General features: G+C 39.2%; 1 protein-coding gene across 14 annotated transcripts in view; it reads left to right on the top strand.

Moving 5' to 3' along the window:
* Window positions 1-20370, top strand: part of ptprfa (protein tyrosine phosphatase receptor type Fa) — a 221680-nt gene that overhangs the window by 165235 nt on the left and 36075 nt on the right. For 6 of the 14 annotated variants that reach the window (XM_040129779.1, XM_040129778.1, XM_040129771.1 and 3 more), the window contains 5 exons: window positions 1135-1298; window positions 7726-7737; window positions 10513-10622; window positions 16849-16881; window positions 17502-17599. In XM_040129779.1, the coding sequence (XP_039985713.1) occupies window positions 1135-1298; window positions 7726-7737; window positions 10513-10622; window positions 16849-16881; window positions 17502-17599 (417 nt within the window). The remainder of the gene's footprint in view (window positions 1-1134; window positions 1299-7725; window positions 7738-10512; window positions 10623-16848; window positions 16882-17501; window positions 17600-20370) is intronic. The other 8 variants (XM_040129782.1, XM_040129775.1, XM_040129774.1 and 5 more) reach the window with 4 other exon arrangements.

Below are 20370 nucleotides of genomic sequence, written 5' to 3'. Positions count from 1 at the left end.
TCTCCTCAGTAAATCTAGTTTCTAGGGCTGCAGTCTCCCAGTCGACTGGTCAATTGTCAGCTGATATGCTCTCGTCTTAACAAATTCTCATAGGTGGGACAATTACTGGTGTTACTTTCCTAAGGAGAAAGGCACAAGGTCAATAGCCTTGCAGGATTAATCAATTGTGTGCTGCGGCGGCAGGATGGGGCAGTGTAGCTGTGGAAACAGGGAGGTGTTGTGAATTGGGGGATTTAATAAATTAAAGGTGAAGTATTTCATAGAGCAGCTGTGGAAAACAGATACTGAAAGAGTTAATCTTATTCGTTTATAGATCAATGCAGACTGATTTACCGATTTCATGCTTCAGCGTGCTTTATCCACATTAAAAGTTCATTTTGGTAGCAATTTAAATGCATCTACTGGCTGGGGGAGGTTGATTAAGATTACAGACGCAGTTCAGAGACATCTATTCTGAGAGCAACATCTAAGACACATTTCCCACCAAAATACCAACAAATCAAACTGTGCTGCCTCATTTGAATGAACTTCTCACCTGTTTGTGCCTTTCCTCCCATCTGCGTATTGTGCACCCTGCTCTTGGCACCAAAATACCACACAGACGGGCAAAACAAATTTCAAAGTCAGGGAAAATTGTGTCGGTCATTGCACCATCACAAAAATAAGGCCCTCTGAAAATGAAATGGGAATTTGAATGTCTGGAAACAGTGGAACCTATTTGGAGCACAATGTAGAACAAGATAACACCAATATCAATGCAGAACATACATAAAATGCAGTGCGTGCTGAGAGGGTTTGCAACACATATACTGTATCTCATATAACTGCGATCAACACTCAGCCAGTTATATGAATGCTGATCATGGTTTCAACTCTGTACTCATTGTCTCTTCATTTCAAATTAAGAGCACACTGTTATTCAGGATAAACTCATCCAGGATTAACAAATCAACCCTCACTTTGCTTTCAAAGAACCACTCCTGGATGAGAATCAACAGGATTATTTTAGCCTAATAAAAGCATGTTAGCCTGAAGTAGTTAAGCCACTTTTGAATAGGGCCCTAGTCTAATCTGTTCTGTTGTGTATAAATTAGTGCCTGAACTGACACTGGATCATCCTCTGCTCATTTGCAGCAGAGAACTTTTGCGGCGAGCCCATTCTCCGAGCCATTCATGGTGAAGCTCCAGAGTGGGATGACCCGACAAACTGAGGACCCAGAGATGCTGTGGGTGATGGGTCCAGTCCTGGCTGTCATTCTCATCATCATCATAGTCATTGCTATTCTACTCTTCAAGAGGTGAGTATGACAGACAAAACAGCAGAAATATGTTACAATAGATACTTATTATTTTAGGGGTGAAGCCTTTGAAAGCCACAGTTTTTTGCAGATGAGCATGGTTACATTTGACAGTTTTCCTGCAGAGTTATTTCTGAATAGAAACCCTGGATATGGCAAGGGAGTACAGAGCCGTTTTCACATACAATATGAACTCTCGACAATGTCCGGGCATGATTCTCCAGAAAAACAGGTCTGGAGTTGCCCTTTCACACATGTAGAAGATTGTCTGGGTCAGACGTGTTCTCACCTACTGGAAATATTCATTTTGGTGCAGGCCAGGTGTGGCGCCTGGGGAGAGTGTGCAGGAGGCAGGGTAGAAACGTCATCAAGATGCCCACTCGCACGTTGTGAATGGTCCAGACAATGAGCTGCACTATTCACGCGTCGGCTCAATCGGACATTATACAAACTGTACTAGGGCGCTGGTAGGGTACAGTCCGTTTAATGATTCAGACATTTGCTCCCCGGGTAAACTCTAGATAAGATCAGGCTTGCAGTGCATCTGTGAAAGCACTATAGGAAAAACACTGAGGTTGGGTATGTTTCACCTTTTAAACACAAATTCCTCCCCAGTGTTGTAGTGTTTTTTTCAGACCCTCTCCGTGACCAAGAAAAAAAACAGCAACCTGCCCTACTTTTCCCAGTTAAATGGGATCTGTATACGTCTTTTTTTTAAATTTAATCAGAACACTACATTCGAATCTGTTAAGGTTGCAACCATTTCATGTGTTAATGACTAAACATTTAATATATATTTGAATTACAGTTATTATTCCCCTTAAAAGACACTACAACTGAACATCGATCAAAGATGAGGCAGTAAAGGAGTGCTCTTTTTGGTAAAAATGCAAACACAACATTACATAGCAAAGTATTGGGTCTCTATCAGTGAAAGTAACTAGTGTTGGTGCATTAATAATACAGACATTTACAGAAATATCTTTTTTCTGACTACCATTATAATGGAAATGTTGATTTCCATAATAATGGTAGTCACTTGCAATGAGTGAGAGAGCAAACTCTCCCACTCATTGCAAGTGAAATAGCATTTAACAGTAGTATCATTATACAAATGTTCCTTTTATGTCATCTGTTATAAAAAAGATAGCAACAGTTTCAGTGGACCTTGAAGGCAGAGTACGTTCATTATGTTCCTCCACATATCATCTATCATTTTACCAAAGTCCAGAGAGAGACCTGGAGCATTTTCTTCAGAACAGCAGATGACAAGTAGAGAAGAGTCGGGCACCAAGAAACGGTCAGAGTGGAGTATTTCTAGAGTTCAGACAAACATGCAACTTGGCTGAACAGGCCTGGAGGCAAAGGTCCTCCATGGCATATGGGAGCAAGGCACTGTTAGTTGCCCCATGGCCCTGCTCTTCCAGGCGAACAGTTGGCTCGTGCGTCCTGTGCGTAGGTCAAACATCTGGAGCTGCTGACTGAGCTGATGGGGGCTTCCATATGGCTGTTGCTCTGCTCAAATGGGAACACTCGTTTTGTCTTTTTCTCATTCTTCCTTTTGCTCTTGTTCCCTCCTGATGTGTCTGAATTTGTTCAGAAATATTTTTCTTGGGGAGTCTATGTAGACAGCATCTCCAACTGAAATTATTTGCTTTTCTAAGTCCAAGATGATGTTTTGCATCTTTTATTCCTATAAACCAAATATTTATTACATTACTGCCCAACATGTCCCAAACAAATAATAGCAGCGTAGATTGTTAAATGTGTTTTCCATATCTTCCAGGAAGCCAGTAGTTTCCATTTATTTCAGTACACTATGAAAATCTACTTTAAGGGCTTAAAAGTTGCTTGAGTTAAGTAATCCATCACGAAGAATGTAGAATGTATAACATGTAGTTATATTTTATCTAAAGTTAACTTATGGTTGCATGGTAATCCAAAAATCTGCCGTTGACTCATTGTAAGAGTATCAAATCTGAATTATGAATAGGCTGCTGAAGAGTGTTTTTTTTTTTTGAGAGAAAAACAAATCCAGAGGGTACAGAAGTAAAAATTGATGTGATGGATATAAACACAACTCATTTAATGTATTAATATCCAATAATATATTTATCTTTGTGCATTTTGGAGTTCACCCGATGGGTTATTAAACAGCTTTGTTAACCTATGAAAAACGGTGAATTTTCTCCACCCATAAAGGAGCATTTATATGAAAACATGACACTTTTCAAATTTGGAAATATGAGGTTTCACAGAACAATAACAGTATGGTTTGTCTATATAATCATTACCTCTACTCCATGCAAGCAGCATTGTGAACAGTTTGGATATGTTCTGGATTTTAGAGTTGCTGAAGCTAATATGAGTCTTCAGCAGTCTGAGTACGACAAAGGAGTCTTTGTTTATAGAACAGCAAAGTTTGGCCTTGAAATCAATGTATTCCAGTGGAATTGCTGCGATCACAGGATCCACAATTGTGTGTGTGTGTATGTGTGTGCGTGTGTGTGTGTGTGTGTGAGACTCAGACCCAGTATAAAACATTGTTGTTCTTATTTTCTAGAATCTCTCTTATTTTGTCCGAACTCTATGGATAATAAGGACAGTCACAGAAAATGGTTTGTATTTTCAGGGATGTTCACAAAGAGACAGGTGTTTGGCAGACACATTCAAATGATTTCTTCTGATGATCCAGTCTCAAAGTTTTGGCCTGTAGCTGTCCACGTGGACATAAATACACCACTACAGAAGTTCAAAAGGTTATGTGTGTGTGGAGTACATTTTCCTATCCCTCTATTGCAGCTCAGGAGAGCCACTGTCTTAAGAGGTTGTAACTTGATTTGTCTCGTATTAACTTCAGCTGCACTTGAAAATGCATTTTCACACAGAACGAAGACTGAGGATTTTATTCCCCATCTTTCACAGGGAGATATTGCTGGAAAGGGGTCTCTTCACTATCTGATCACCTTTATACAAAACTCAACATACATATGGGAAAGTGAGCACTGTATTAAACACAGACTTGAAAAAACACAAACCTATTCTTCAGGACCGCTTTCTTTATAAAACCCTATTTGTTCCGCTCCCTTCTTCCCTACCCTGGTAAATTGGAATATATGAAAAGATAAACACCATTTATTATAGCTGGAGAAGCAGCAATCCAGCAGCTTCCCCACCAAATTTGACCTAGTTGCATTAAAATAGGGTGTAAAGTGCAGTTTAGGAGCTAATAGATACTATATTTCCTGCAGGGTTACAACATAACAAAAATGTGTTCACCAACAAAGCTCAGTGTCCTCACACCCATAACAAGTGTTATAACTTAAGATTGAAATTAAAATGATTGTAAACGTAACAATGAAAAATAAAAATAAGTTTTAGAAAGGAAAACTATGCCTACTGGCTCTCAGTGTCTTCCTGTGTTTCCATTTATATTTAGTTAAATCTTGTCCATTTTTTGTGGAAAACACAAGACCTGTCCCAAACTCACTCTTCTTCCATAAGCATATGTGAAGACATTAAAGTCAGGTGAACTATTTTAAATTTGTGTTTTGACCCTGTAGAATTTTCAGAGGCATGCTGAGCCGAGGACAGGCGTAGAAACAGATAGAAACAGATATCGATAAAATGAGGCAAATTTCACATGCTGACTTACATCTGTGTGTGCGAAGTTCATCTTTGAATTCTTAACATTTCTCTACATCCATACAGCAGTGTTTCCCATATTGGAGACACTACATTATGGGGGGGGGGGCTGTCGACCCTAGCTGGCTCTCCGACAGCAGCATGCTATCCCACTCCTCCTCTCCTGTGTCTCTCTCTTCATTAGCTACCGCCTACCTGGCCCTTTCTTGCTGCTTCAGCTACCGCAGCAGCAGTGGTTGTAGCCTGGAAATACGAAACAAATGTATTGGATAACTAATAACACTGGTCGGACGGTTCAACTTACACACACGTTTTCTTAAGTTTTTAGGTACTCTGTTTGCTAATATCTCTGGTCCAGACTGTCTTTGCGCCTTCTCAGGACGAGCCTTTTTGAGCTTTTGAAAATATATTTGGAGCAATCTAGATTGAAGGAGCAAACATTCTGCATCAGAGTTAAAGAATTAACATTAACTTTATCCACTTGCACAGGCAGTTAGTATTGACTAGTAGCTATGCTTGCCGCCTTCTCTGTGGGGAAAAGGCAACAACAATCCTTCCTGCCGTGGAAGATCATGTTTTGAATCAGAGTGTGCACGGAGAGGAGGGGCTATTCACAGACAGGTTCGTTGTCAATGTGTTGAGAGAGAGCGTATGTGAGAGAGAGCGAGAGCGGGGTAAGGAGGGGCTGAGCGAATCAATAGCCCCCTTTATACAGCCTGTTCAAGGCAGGAATATTGTGCCTTTATTCTCCCTCACTGTTCTGTATAAAAAGTTATGAAAATGGAAAATGGGGCATTGTTGTTCCGGCAAATTGTTAACAGACATTATAGAGTATTTGTTTTACATCCAGTATCTGATCTTGCAGAACAATATCCACTCGTAGTGACTCCAGCATTATTAAATTGGTCTATGGTTCTGTTTAGACTCTCACAGCACTTGGTTCATGTCATGGAAAGATCCTGGTCTGGTTTAATACAGAGAAAATTCACAGTGACTTCAGACACAACCTGTTTACATTGAACCGAAACCACCATCTTTCCCTGAACATTAACCGAAGCGCTGTTGTTGTCTAAACCACAGACGGGACTGTGGATGTGAACCCTGGTCACTGGTGTGACAGTTGTGCGCTTTGTAAACCCACCATCCGACCCATCCACCTCCTTGCAGCTGTGCTGCCGTTAATAAATGTAATGCCTCATTCATGCTGTAGTTTACCCTCCACATGGGGAAATGATGTTAAAGGGGTACCCGCTGCATTAAAAAAGTGGTCAGTCAAGGAGTTTTGACCATGGGTCCATATGTGACAAGTTGGGAGTAGAACATGTTGCAATATCATCGGACTGGAAGAGGGTTGTGCTTTGCATTAGAATTTATTTTTGGTATATGTGGAAGGGGCATGTTCAGCCTAAAAAGGAGTATTATGCAGAGAGGGGTGGAGCGAGGTGGTGTCAAAAGGGGCCCACAGTTATTATAATGGCCATGAGTCCCCCTGGGGTTGATCTGGCCCTTGCAACACTCTTCACTCTATGTTTGTGCCACAATTTAGTATCAGTACTGTTGATAAGAGTAGAGTTCATGGATGGGAGCATAAGAAATGTCCACTGACCAAATAATTTGAAATTACATAGTAAATATATAGTTTTTATGTAAGATAGCTGCAGTCACTCTTTCTACATTCACTGTTAGACTCAGGAGCAGAGTCATGATGCCAGGTTTATTCTACGTCACTGTGTTTGTCTAAGGCCCCGTTTGTACCTGGCCTTAACATGCGTTTTGGGTGATCCAATCACAAGCGGCGTGAATGCACCCACGCCCAAGTTGCATTGATGATGCTCGATATCTGATCGCTCAGACCACATGTAGAGGTGGTCCTGGCCGTATTTGGTCACATTCTTTAGGCAGTGTGTACATCAATGTTTCCTGGGCCACACTTGAAGGACCACCCACTCAAGTGATGTTCTCTGCATAAGTGGATGTACATACTCGTTCGCAAACAAAGACAAGTTGCATAAATCGTGTAAGGTGGCTTTGTCCATGACATCTGGAAATTTTAAAAAGTCCATAGAGATATATTACGAGTGCATCAAACATCTAGGGCATTTTGGTCTGTGTTGAACACTCCAAAGGAATAGACCCAGTATGTTTTTTTAAATTTCTTTCCTGCAAACTAGGCACAGGAAGTGCATTGCTGCCTCCTGCCAGTTAACAACAAGAATGCATTTACTCTTTGCAAACAGAATTGATGTATATTTGCATATAGAGCGGGAAGGTAAGATCCAATCACAAGTGGTCACTCGAGACGCATGTGGAGATGCATTTTAATGCCAGGTGTGAACTCACATACTCAGAGCTGTCCACTTGTGATCGGATCCCCCAAAACGCATGTTAATGCCAGGTCTGAACAGGGCCTAAATCAGAATAAGTAAATTAATAACACTGCCTTTCGTCTCTTATTTGGCCATGTGAACATCACTACATTAATTAATTTGAAGATGACATATTGATGTATCAAACTGATAGATGTGGCACTTTAAACAGCAAAAAATGAAGATGTGTGTAAGCTGAAATTCTCAGAAGCTGGAAGGTGACGCCACACAGCTGGATTGGATAAAGAGCACAGGTTGGAGTACGATTAGTAAGTCAGGAGCTGTAATGTGCTCTGTCAGGTGCATTTCCTGTTCACTGCCATACTGTGTGGTGCTCCCGCTTCTGACAACTAGTAAATGATTCCTTTGTCTCTCTGCTCCCTTGTTCATTGTCTGCCTTCTTTCTGTGGATGCAGCAAACAAGAAAGGTGAGTGACTTTGTCTGTTCTCACACCAATTCACCCCCCACCCCCCTTCTTTAGCTGCTGGCCCGCCTCTGCAAAGCCTTCCCAATGTGTAAAACATGCTTTTGGGTCAGATGTGTTTGTGTCTTCTGACAGTGATGATGAGAAGCGACGGACGCTCATTCTTTCTGTAAGACTTTCATCGTCTTGCCAGCTTCTCTGAAATTTTTTCTTACACGTATCAGCTTCAGTTTACAGGACTTCTAAGCATGTGTGTCTTCGTGTGTCAGAGTATCTGAGGACGTTTTTGCATTTTTTCTTTGAATGTGTTTTCTGCTGTTCAGCTCTGAGTTCCGAGTTCACAGATCCCACTGATCTTCCCCTCAGAATAATCCTCCCTCAGTGCTTTATTCACCTCTCAAACCCTCACACACCTGCAGCGTCGCCTGTAAAACAAACGCCACGCCTGACAAACCCAATCCTGATATCACCTAGTGGCAATAACTACCATCGTAACAACCTTTTCACTCCTCTGTTTGTCTTACCTGCATGACCTGCATAATACATATCCACTGTCTTCATCACTAATACATAAAGAATTAGTCAATTGTAATTTTTTTTGGTCTGTTTTTTAGAAAAATTGAAGTCTGAACTGAACTATCTACCGATAAAAAGTCACTTTTGTTGCCATAACAACCAGCTGCAGTCACTGTCATATAACTATAGTAAAAGTTCCACTCAACAGAAACTCATAAATATAGAGCTTGATAAGTGTCTGGGAATAATATTTAATTAATCCTCTCTCTACTCAAATTGTTAATTTGTGTGTGTATTTTCATTTTTTTCTCAAGATGACTTACTTTTTTTCCCCCAAATTAATATTTTCTGCCCTGGAACATACCAAAATTTGCTCTAACTCGTAGTTTGCACCCTCACTTCAAAATATGCCTTTGTCAGTGTTCAGATTACAGGGCATTGAACTTTATAGCCAAACGCTTAAGAATAGACATGCTCAAAACCAAAACAAACTATCAAATCCATAATATAGGTCGTAACATATTGCTATTAATATGAGGGAAGTATTTTGATTTTACAAAGTATTAATTTAAAGAAATGGTTCAACATTTGGATGCTAATCATAGTCTTTTTCTTTCTGAGAGTGAGCTGAGAAGATTTTTATTAATGTCGTGTGTGTGTTAATAACGGAGCAGGAGTCAGGATGTGGTTAGTCTAGCTTAACATAAAGACTGGAGGCAGAGGGAAGTCAACCAGCCTGGCCTTGTCCAGGTTGAAAAAGTTCAAAAATACACCGTAATCCATTTTCAACCCCTTTGATTTTGCACCTATATCAGTTGCTTGGTTTCTTCATCCTAATCTTTATTTCTGTTACTTTTGCTTAGGCTAGACTACTAGCTTGTTTCTTTCACATAAAAAAAAATTACACAGTTATTTCAAAATCCAATTTGTAATTGTTTTTTCTACTTGTGCAAAAAAGGCTAATCTCACATCACAATAAAGTACAACACTTAAAGCTGCTCAATTATTTTTGTTCATATAAAAACTAACATAACAGTTTAAAAGAAAATCATGCAATATTATTTATATTATGGTAGTGCTGTCTCCACAGCAGCCTGGCTACTCCTTTTATTCTCCCATCTGATCAGCTGACTAATCAGTAAACAGATTCCATTTGAAGGGGCATTGCCATCTGATAAAAAAAAAAAAACTTCCACATGGGATACACCTGTGGTTCCTCTCTCAAAGCTCCTCTCTCCTCCCTGTATGATTAACATTCTTCCCTGAATGAATTTTATGAGCCTCTCAGTGAGTGAAACATCCAAGTACCACAAAATAGCAATGCAGGACTGTGATACATACTGTAGTAGTCCTGCATCTGGGTTATGTTGTTACATACTGTAATTACTGTATTACTGAATATGCTACATTATTCCTTAGGAAAGCTTTTTACATTCTGTCAAATTCCGTTCCTCTAGTTTCTGATTATATAGTAGCTATGGATAAAGTCTCCAGATAAAATCATAGCATAAAACAAATAAACTTGTAGCTTTAAGGGGAATATTTTTCCTTTACAAGATATTGGGAGATTTTCTACCTCACTCTGGCAGCTCTTGTGCATCTATTCTATCAATCCTGATATGGAACAACTGTCACAACTGCTGGTAATAGAACTGGCAATGAGGACCCAAACGCAGACACAGATGGACTGATGCAGTGAAGTTGCTTTTATTCAGTGAAAAAGAGGCCTCTGGCAGACCAGTTGACAAGCAGGCAGGCAGTTATAGACAACAGCTTACGAAAGGCAGGTAGCTAGCATATAGGAGAACACAAGGGAACATAAACACACAAACTGACAAGGAACTGGTGACAATTGCAGGCTTAAATAGTGGCTTGGGTGATGAGGTAACTGGGAACAGGTGTGTGAGTGGGCAAGGAAGCTCTGGAGATTGAAGATAAACAGGTGAGCAGGTGGGTATAGAGACAGGAAAAAAGTCTGTATGTAAAATGTGTAAAATGGCATGTTTGGGGAGATAAAGGGACAAACATGGCCGGGGGGAGTAAGCAAGGGCTGGAGACAGGGGCTGAGAGGAACTGAGGAGCAAATCGTGTCACTGATAAAACAAAAATGTTTTATTACATTATTTCCACTTTGTGTTTTAAAATTTCATTCAAAATTTTTCCCTAATTTGTGAAAACGTACTAACTTTTAGTCATTGCGGCCTGTCCCAACTTGGTTACATGGTTACCGTCTCTCATCATGCAACGTCTGCTTTCTCCCAGGAAGCGAACATCTCCAGCCAAGGATGAGCACATCGCAGGGGTCAAGGACTCACTACTGGATCACTCCTCAGACCCTGTGGAGATGAGGAGACTCAACTATCAGACACAAGGCACGCACGCACGCACGCACACACACACAACTGTTCCCAGCACCTATAAGTTCATGTTTGTCATACAAACCCACACATACAATCATGCCTGCAGGTAGACTCTTACAGAGGTCCTAATGATCTCTCCGTTGTACCCTATAAGTATGACAGTTTGTGGCTGTGATAATCCTGGCAGATATCTGCTTAGGTTTTTCTCTTTTTTTGTCTTTCCTGTCCAAGATTTTATCCCTGGCCCTATCTGCACATACTCTGAAATAAATTCTCAAATAGTTATTGTACTTCACCTGCGAGTTGTGAAGTGGGAGGAGTTAATTCGGACACCCCTGGTTCCAAAGCCCAGTTGAATCATCAGTACAAGAGATTAACAACTGGCTTTGAGTTAAAAAAAAAAGTAAAAGGTAAAAGCTTGTGTACATAAAAACTTCAGGGTATTAGTTAGCTACGACTCCCAATCGTGAAGCTTGAAATTTTTTGTTATATGCATCACTATTGGCGGTCAGAATTTAAAGACTGCACTAGTGAGAAAAACTGATTTTACAAACTGCATCTTAAACCAGTTCACCTTAAATTTCTTGGCCGATTCGAATAATTTCAGCAACTATGATGCTGTCTTTTGTTCAAAACTGCAACAGCAAAGTGTTTTGAATTCTCTACCGCTCGTTCGTGCCTCTGACTGGCTTCTTCTCCATGGCAACATCAGCCAAGGCTCATCGGTAATGTAGTATTTATAGCCATCCGCCAAAATGACAAAACAAAACCTGATTTCTCAGAAACAAAGTTGAAATAATGATAATAATAATGATAATAACTTAAGATCTATATAGCAGTTTATCCTTTATATAAAGGATGTGCACGACAGTAATAAAATTATACACTAAAAGTAAAAACTCATAAAATACATAATGATTAAAATATAAGATAAAATAAAAACAATAATAATTAGAAAAAGTTAAGTTATAAAGATCAGTTAAAGGCAGATTTATAAAGGTGTGTTTTAAGCAGACATTTTACAGAAAATACAGAGGTAGCTGTGCAGATTGAGTGGTAAGTCATTCCACAGTTTAGGAGCTAAAACAGCAAAAGCACAGTCACCCTTCGAGCTTTTTCTGCTTATCTAAGAGTGTGTCCTTGAGTGTAATGGACCAAAAGGTCAGAGATGTAGCATGGAGCATGGAACGATTCAAAGTTTTATAAGTGATCCACCTACTGTTTATAAGTGATTAATGAATTTCTGAACTGAATTTTAAATGCAATAGCAGTGCAGTGAAGGAATGCTGAAACTAGTATCATGTGTCCTCTTCTCTTAGTTCCAGTAAAAAGCTGAGATCCTGGGTTTTGGACCGGCTGAAGAATTTCATTATTTTTTTACTGAGTGCAGTATACAGAGAGTTGCAATAGTGGAAACGGGATGAAAAAATAGCATGAATTACTTTTTCCAGGTCAACAGCAGAAATAATTGGTTTGATTTTAGAGATGGTTATCAACTGATAAAAGCAAGATTAGATAACTTGGGTCACAATCTACACCGGGCTTGGTTTTGGTTGGCATGAAGCCAAGTTTTCCATTTATTTAAATTGTTAGGCTGGGTGGGACAGATACAGCTATCTCTTTTTTATCACTGTTAAGCGGGAGAAAGTTGCAAGACATCCTACACTTAATATCAAGAAAGCAATTTTCTATGGTATACAAGCAACAGAGATCAGTTGACACGAACAAATAGAATAACTGTTTGTCATCTGCACAGAAATGAAATAATAAATTGCAATTTCAATTATGTGACTAAGGGGAAGCATGTAGGTGGAGAAAAGAATGGGGCCCAAATATGACCCCTGAGTTACACCACAGGACAATTTCATTGAAGAGGATATGGAGTTACCAAGCTCAACTGAGAACTGCTTATCAGAGAGTTAGGATTTGAATCAGTCAAGAGCCAAGTCCCTATTTCCACTGTCAGTATTGACATTATTATTGACTAAGTTGGATATTATAATCAACAGTATCAAATGCAGCTGTTAGTGTCAAGCAGAATTAAGATGGAACAAAGGCCAGCGTCAACGGCTAAGTGGAGGTCATTTGAGACAAGAAGTTAAGATGTCTCCGTGCTATACCCAGACCTAAAACAAGATTAGAATTTCTCAAAGAAACTTTTGGAACTCTTTAACAATTTAGCAACCTCCTTTTGCAGTTTAGTAGGTAGAATGTCAGGTAGGAGAACGAACAGGTAGATGAGTTTATAGAAGACACAATGTTTAGAGAGTATGACAAGATCAAAACTGAAAACAACTCCTATTCTATATAACATTATGAATATGATTTGACTCATAATTTTGGAGAACAATTTGACCTCTTATATTTTCTACTCTCTCAGATAAGAATGTAATTTTCAAAGTCATAAGGGGAATGGGTTCTCAAGAGCAGGTTTAGGGTTGGCAGTAAGATGGCCAATAGTTTTGAATATGGTTCAGGGGTTATGGGAGTTCTCTGAGATAATATTAGATAAGTTTTCCTAGCAGGTTTTACATCTGAATTGTAAACTAGCATAAGCTCCATGAACTGCTGATGTAATGCACTTAAATTTGTGCTCTTCAATTATGCTCAGCTTGACAACATTTCTTTTCACATTACAGATGTGGTCATTTAGCCAAGGAACATACGTATTTCCTGCTTGCTTTTTTCTAAGTCTAAGAGGAGCTGTTCTATTCAGAAAAGACACAACTGATTAAAAGTCTCTAATAGAGAATCAGGAAAATAGGGGTGGATTTACGCTCAGCTGACTCAACGTATAGACAAAGTTACTGGGAGTTGCTAAGTTTATAAAGCGTGATTGATAAAAATAAATAAATAAATAAAATACATGGAGAATTGAGCTAAATTCAAGGTTTCAAGGTGTTTAAAGCTGGTGGACATAGCATAAACCTGCATTGTCACATCATCCAAGAGGGTTCTGAGTTTCTATGATAAGCAATGCTGAGTGTATCATTTAAAGAAAAATGTGAAATGGCAATACAGATTTGGAAGAAAGTTACAAAAACGAGCATGACGCACTGATTGAAAGAAACACCTATCACAAAAATTCAGTAGCAGCAAATACATCCTGATGCTTGGCAACTGTAGAAGAATTTAAAACTCTGGCATCTGAGGTACAACTTGATGGAAGATGTATTATTGCCATAATACATGTGTAACTGGAATGACGTCAGAATAGTGGGTTTACTCCAGGGTGCTCTGGATTTAAAAGCATTTTTCATATATGTTAAGGGGACGTATTGCGGTTAAAATAGGACTCTTTATTAACTCAAAATATCCTGCAGGTTAATCCCACAGTAAACATATCTCATTAGCTGCTTCATAGATCAAGTGGTGATATACTGTATCTAAAACAGTGATTGGCAAGATAGGAAATATCACTAGCCAAAGCTTAACCTAGTGCTAGTGACTAGGAAAACATAAGTGCAAAATTTCCTTAGTACCTCAGGTCAGAATAATAAAGTGCTTGTCATACTTGAATATAAGCTGTTGTTTCTTTTTTATTTTAGAAATTGGTGTAAAGACTATGGCCAGAGCAAAAAGTCCTTCAAATTAAACAACAAAATACATAATTTGTCAGTGACCTCTAGAATAACACACAGAAGTCTCTTCTGATCTGCCACCCCTATCAGCAGGATGACATCATTTGTCTGTTCCTGTTACAAATCACTGTTGACAAATACATTTAGGGGGTTTTTTTGTTTGTTTGTTTTTTTGTTAGTTTTAGGCACAAAAGCAACTTGGTCAGGTTTCAGGGAAAGATTCCGGTTTGGGTCCGCCCAGAACTTTGTGGCCCTATAATAACATCACCTGACTTCCTCCTTTGCTCCCATCGTAAAGTGTTATGAACCTCGCAACCTGTTTCTTATTTTCTATTCTGTCTACAACTATCTCTCTGTTTTACTTTCTCTTTGTGTGCTCACTCACTCTCCTGTATGACTATTTCCCTGATCCCTGGTACCTTTTCATCTCTTCTACACCTTTCCAACTACTTCTCTCATCCCTTTTCCCCACCTGTCGTTCAGTGGGAGGTTTTGAACTCAGTTTGTCATTGTTTTTTGTCCATTATCCTCTCTCAATCACATGGCTGGCATTTACCCCTGGCAGCAGTAGGAGGGGATTTGGCAGATGTTGTTTACACCAACATAAATTCATCAGCTCATTTAGTTGCCAACCTTTGTTCCCCCTTCAGTGAAAGCTCATAACACAAACAAACTGAAAGATGATAGTATCATGGTATGAAGTAAAATCCGAATTCAAATGTTAATGACACTTTACTGTTCTGTATTTCAATTTTATGTTTCTTGATTCTACTGCAGTTAAAGCAAAGTTTAATCTGTTGGTCAAGCGTGCTCAGGCAAGTTAGCCTCTTGCTTTTTGTGTTAGAAGATGACATGTTAAATCGTCCTTGCTGTTTGGTAACGACGCAGATTGAAACCCAGAGCCTCATTTTGTCATTTCGAAAGTATTTTAAACAATTACTTCCAGTCGAGTATTTTTACAATGCATTTCTACTTTAGCTTGACTGAATTCTTTTTCCCCTACTGTTCTTACGGAATGATCTGTATTAAGGCACTTTCAGGCAGCAAACAGTTGCCACGGCCTCCACTTCAGTGTAAACACGACAGCACTGCCATGTGAGTTGATGATGCTAAACATTCTGCAGTGGCTTGTTGTGTGATGACTGCAAATACGGAAACCACACAGAGGAAAAGGAGAAAATGATGAAAGATACATTTTCCTAGAATGATACACCTCTTCACCAGCAGTGAACAAAGATATCAATTATAAGCGAGTGCTCTTGGAGCCCCATCAGCTTTTAAGTTTTATTATCCTGTAAGAGCAAATACATAGTGCTTATAATATTAGTGCTTAACTTTATATTGCTAACCATTTTCTCTATTTTATGCCACAAACTGCTCTATTTGGCTACAATATGGCAGTGGGTAGCAACAACCAGTAGCATACACTGTAGTACAGGTTGGATAGAAGAATCTGAAAGCTGTTGTCTGAAAGGACTCTAAAGGGCTATATATGGGCTTTTGCATGTTTAAGCTCATTTATTACAAACTGTGCAAACTATGTATATTTGTTATTAGCAAACTATTTTGTTAACCATGCTGCAGTGTTTAAGAAGTTTTAATGTTTTTGTTTGTTTGTTTGTTTGTTTATTACCATTCCAGATATCCAATGACTTGAAACTAGCTTGAGTTCTGTAATCTCTTACAGTGAACAATAATTATACCATTGCTATGGTATACTTTTGTAACATTGACGAAAAATGCAACTTTTAAGACGCTGCTTAGTGATTATCACACAACAGAAATATCATTCAACAGAAAATGATGGAAACCTAAGGATGCCTGAGAGATATATGAAAAAAAACAAACACCTATTGCTTGTAGTCAAAACTGGTCAGCAAAAATGTGACATGATTTGTGTGTAAGGACCTAAAACTTGCAAACACTGTGATATGGTTCTTTAATTGCCACCAGCTTTATGAGGCTGTAATGCTCATGGTAAAGAAAACCACATTGTAAAATGGAGAAAAATTGTACGGTTCACAGCATGTTTTTGATCCTTAGCAGATGTGGTGAAGGAAATGTACAAATGGTTGTGGCTGGTAAGGTAGAGCTTGTCATGCTCACATGCTCACACATTGACAGTGTTAACACGCTGGTGTTTAGCAGGTATGTTTTGCCTTGTTCACCATCTTAGTTTAGCGAGTTAACATTTGCTGACATGCAAATCAGCATAGTGTACAGCTGAAGCTGATGGGAATGTCATTAGTATTGCAGGAATTTGGTCATGAGACAAAATATTGGACAAATGAAAATTGTGACTTGATAACGATACAAAAAAAAAAAAAGTCAGGTGACCACCAAATTTATTAGGCCTCATCCTCTGGGGACTTTGAGTATCATCCAATAATCATCACAATATTTCCATCTGGACTTAGGTGATGGACTGTCTGACCAACTGACCAACAACCACTGACCAATATTGCCATCCTTAGAGCCATCCCACTGATATGGCTAAAAACTGAAGTGATTTCATCCATGCTGTGGTGGATGAGGACAGTGCAGAGGACAAAACAGAAATACAGCTCCTGTCTCAGTTCTCCCTGTCTTCTTTTCTTTTTCTGTCTCCTCCTAACTGACCCCTGTGCTTATTTGTTCTGATGGTCTTTTCCCCACAGGTTCCAGTGGCCTCAGTTGCCCAAACACTCCAAGTTAGTTTTCATTCCTCTTGTGTTTTACTAATGTGTCCTCCCATTCCCACCTCCTTCCCTCTCTTTTTTTTCTTTGCCCTCTTATTTAACCCCATCACCTCCTCTCCCCGTGCTCTGTCCATGTCAGCCATTTACACAGAATTGTTATCATCAAAACTGAGAGTTGAAATGAAATGCAGTAGAAAGACATCAATAAATCAAAGTTACATAGAAACAAATGTCAGTATACTCGTACACCCAAACCTTCCCACTCGCCTATTGCTTTGTAGGATTCCTTTAACGAATCAGCATGCTCATTGATGCTCATATCAGTAGTGTGGGTATAGCATGCTGTTGAAGAGCTTCACAGTCACACTTCATCCGTCTGCTCAGCACACAGCACCCCCACTGTCACCCCATATCCCCTTTGGCCAGTTAGCTCTGAGCCTCCGACATGCATCTGCACTCTGGTTACATTGTCCAGTTCCTGTGAGTGTGAGTGTGTGTGTGTGTGTGTGTGTGTGTGTGTGTGTGTGTGTGTGTGTGTGTGTGTGTGTGTGTGTGTGTGTGTGTGTGTGTGTGTGTGTGTGTGTGTGTTTGTATTTGATAGACTGTACTTACTGCTCCACCTCTCACTGCAGGGATGAGAGAACATCCTCCCATTGCTGTCCCTGACCTGGGAGACCACATAGAGAGACTCGGGGCCAACGATGGTCTGCGCTTCTCTCAGGAATACGAGGTAACACTTAATGCTCTCACACATGGCTTTAAAAATGAAGCAACACACCGTTTTTAGCAAGTCTCCTGTTTATTTTACAGCTCTAAATAAATGATTGACAGAATTGCTTTCCTTTGATTATTTTTAGGTTTGACACATTTTGGATGCATTTAATATATTACTGCTGCTTATATAATCTAATCTAGTATGTCAAAATATCCTGAAGATGTGGTAGTAATGTCACCAGGATTATTATGTAAAAGATGCTTTAGAGGAACAATATGGGCATTGGAGGATCCAGCATCATTGTAGCTTTGTCCATGTTAGAGAGAAAAGGTCAGGATATTTCAGCCTCACCTGCACCAGTTTCAATATTTTTTCTGTGTCTGTTGCAAGTCCCACAACTTTATGGAAATCACTTCAGTTAATTATGAAATGGAGCAGGATGCAAATAAAAAACACTCTCATGTTGTAATATTGGTTTTGGAATAGGTTATGGTACTACCATCATCAGTGGTGGTATATAACTGATGATGGTATAAACTTATTTTTAATGGGAGCACCATTATAGTGTCAAATTGAAGAAATAAATAATTTATTTATAATTAATTCTTGTCAGGATAAAACGCCTCTGAAGCAGCAACTCAGGAATTATAAAGCTGTCCACTGAAAGCCAGATTTATAAAACAGTTTAATGTGATTGAGCTGCTCCTTACAGGAAGGTGAGGCAGGTGTCATTAGAGCTTTTAGAGACTGCAGACAATGACATTCCCTGTTTTAACTATCAACTCAAAATGAAATATAGTATACAGTCCTTGGAGTTTTTTCTATTGCCCCTGCAGGATTCTTTTTTCTTTTTATATAGTGTGTTTAATGTTGGAAGCTAAATTTACAGTTAGGTCCATAAGTATTTAGACAATGACACAATTTTTGTAGTTTAGCCTCTGTACACAAACACAATGGATTTGAAATGAAGCCATCAAGATATGATTGAAGTATAGACTTACAGCTTTAATTCAAGAGTTTTAACAAAATATCACATTAACCGTCTAGGAATTACAGCCATTTTTATACATAGCCACTAATTTTCAGAGGCTCAGAAGTAATTGGACAGTTGACTTACAATCAGTTTCATGGTCAGGTTTGGCCTGTTCTCTCGTTATATCATGACAAATTCAGCAGAGAAAAGGTCTGGAGTTGATTCCAAGTGTTTTTTTTACCAAGTTTGCATTTGGTAGCTGTTTGTGGGATCTCTCAATATATGATCCAAAGAGATGTTGATGCAAGTGAAGGAGCCCATCATTAGTCTGAAAAAACAAACTTATCAGACAGATGGCAGAAACTTTAGGAGCGGCCAAATCCACAATTGGGTACATTCTTAAAAAGAAGGAATGTACTGGCAAGCTCAGCGACACCAAAAGGCCTGGAAAACCACGGAAGACCACTCAAGTCGATGATCGCAGAATTCGTTCCTTGAAGAAGAACCCTACACAACATCTAGCCAGGTTAAGAACACTCTCTAGGAGGTAGGCATATCACTGTCAAACTCTACAAATAAGAGACGCCTTCATGAATGTAACCTCTAAAAAAGCCTGCAATATTCTGGAACAAGATTCTTTGGACAGATGAAACCAAGATTAATTTGTACCAGAAGGATGGGAAGAGAAGAGTATGGAGAAGGAAAGGAACGGCTCATGATCCAAAGCCACCACATCATCTGTCAAACATGGTGAAGGCAGTGTTATGGCATAAGCATGTATGTCTGTCAATCGAACTGGGTCACTGGTGTTTATTGATGATGTGACCGCTGATAGAAGTAGCAGGATGAATTCTGAATTGTATAGTTCTCTACTACCTGCTCAGATTCAGCTAAATGCTGCAACATTGATAGGATGGTGCTTCACACTATCACAGATTGATAATGACCCAAATGACCAATATTCTTCATGCCTGTTTTTCACTTGCTGAAGACAAAACTGAGGGAAGAAAGACCCACAAACAAGTAGCAACTGAAGGCGGCAGTAAAGGCCTGGCAAAGCATCTCAAGGGAGGAAACTCAGCATTTGGTGATATCCATGGCTTCCAGTCTTCAGGCAGTCATTGACTTCAAAGGATTTTCATCCAAGCATTAAAAATAATCCATATATTTATAATTGTGTTCTGAAGCCTTTGAAAATGAGGGACTATGTATAAAAATGTCTGTAATTCCTAAACAGTTAATGTCATATTTTTGTTAAACCCCTCGAAACAAAGCTGAAAGTCTACACGTCATCATATCATGATAGGTTCATTTCAGATCCATTATCACAATGGTGTACAGAGGAAAATATTACAAAAATTGTAAACTGTCCGAATGCTTATGTACGTAACTGTATTTCACAGGATATGTGAAAATTTACCTGCTGGTGGAACTATAGGAAAAGTGAGGGGATCACTTTACCTATAGTTCCTATAGTGCTTATTGTTCATCAGGATTCATCCTCTGGGGACTCTGAATGGTTGTACAAAATTACATGGCAATACATCAGATAGGTGTTGAGTTATTTTAGTCTTGACCAAAGTGGTGGTGGTGTACAGAGGCAAAATTACAAAACAACTGTGTCACTGTCCAAATACTTATGTACTGCTTTTTTCCCCGAAATGATTATACTCATGCACAGAGCTGGCTTACTGTTACAGAGTTTAAGTTCAGCATTGGTAAAAAAATAAAAAATAAAAAAAATAAAGGATGCTGCTAAGTATGCATGAATTCTCTGCCTCCTTTCCAAGAATAATATTCCACTGCTTTTACC

Source organism: Xiphias gladius, chromosome 6 (genome assembly GCF_016859285.1).
Source record: "Xiphias gladius isolate SHS-SW01 ecotype Sanya breed wild chromosome 6, ASM1685928v1, whole genome shotgun sequence".
In the NCBI taxonomy this organism is placed as follows: domain Eukaryota; kingdom Metazoa; phylum Chordata; class Actinopteri; order Istiophoriformes; family Xiphiidae; genus Xiphias; species Xiphias gladius.
The sequence above is the reverse complement of the archived record's forward strand: the minus strand, read 5'-3'. Positions and strand labels throughout refer to the sequence as shown.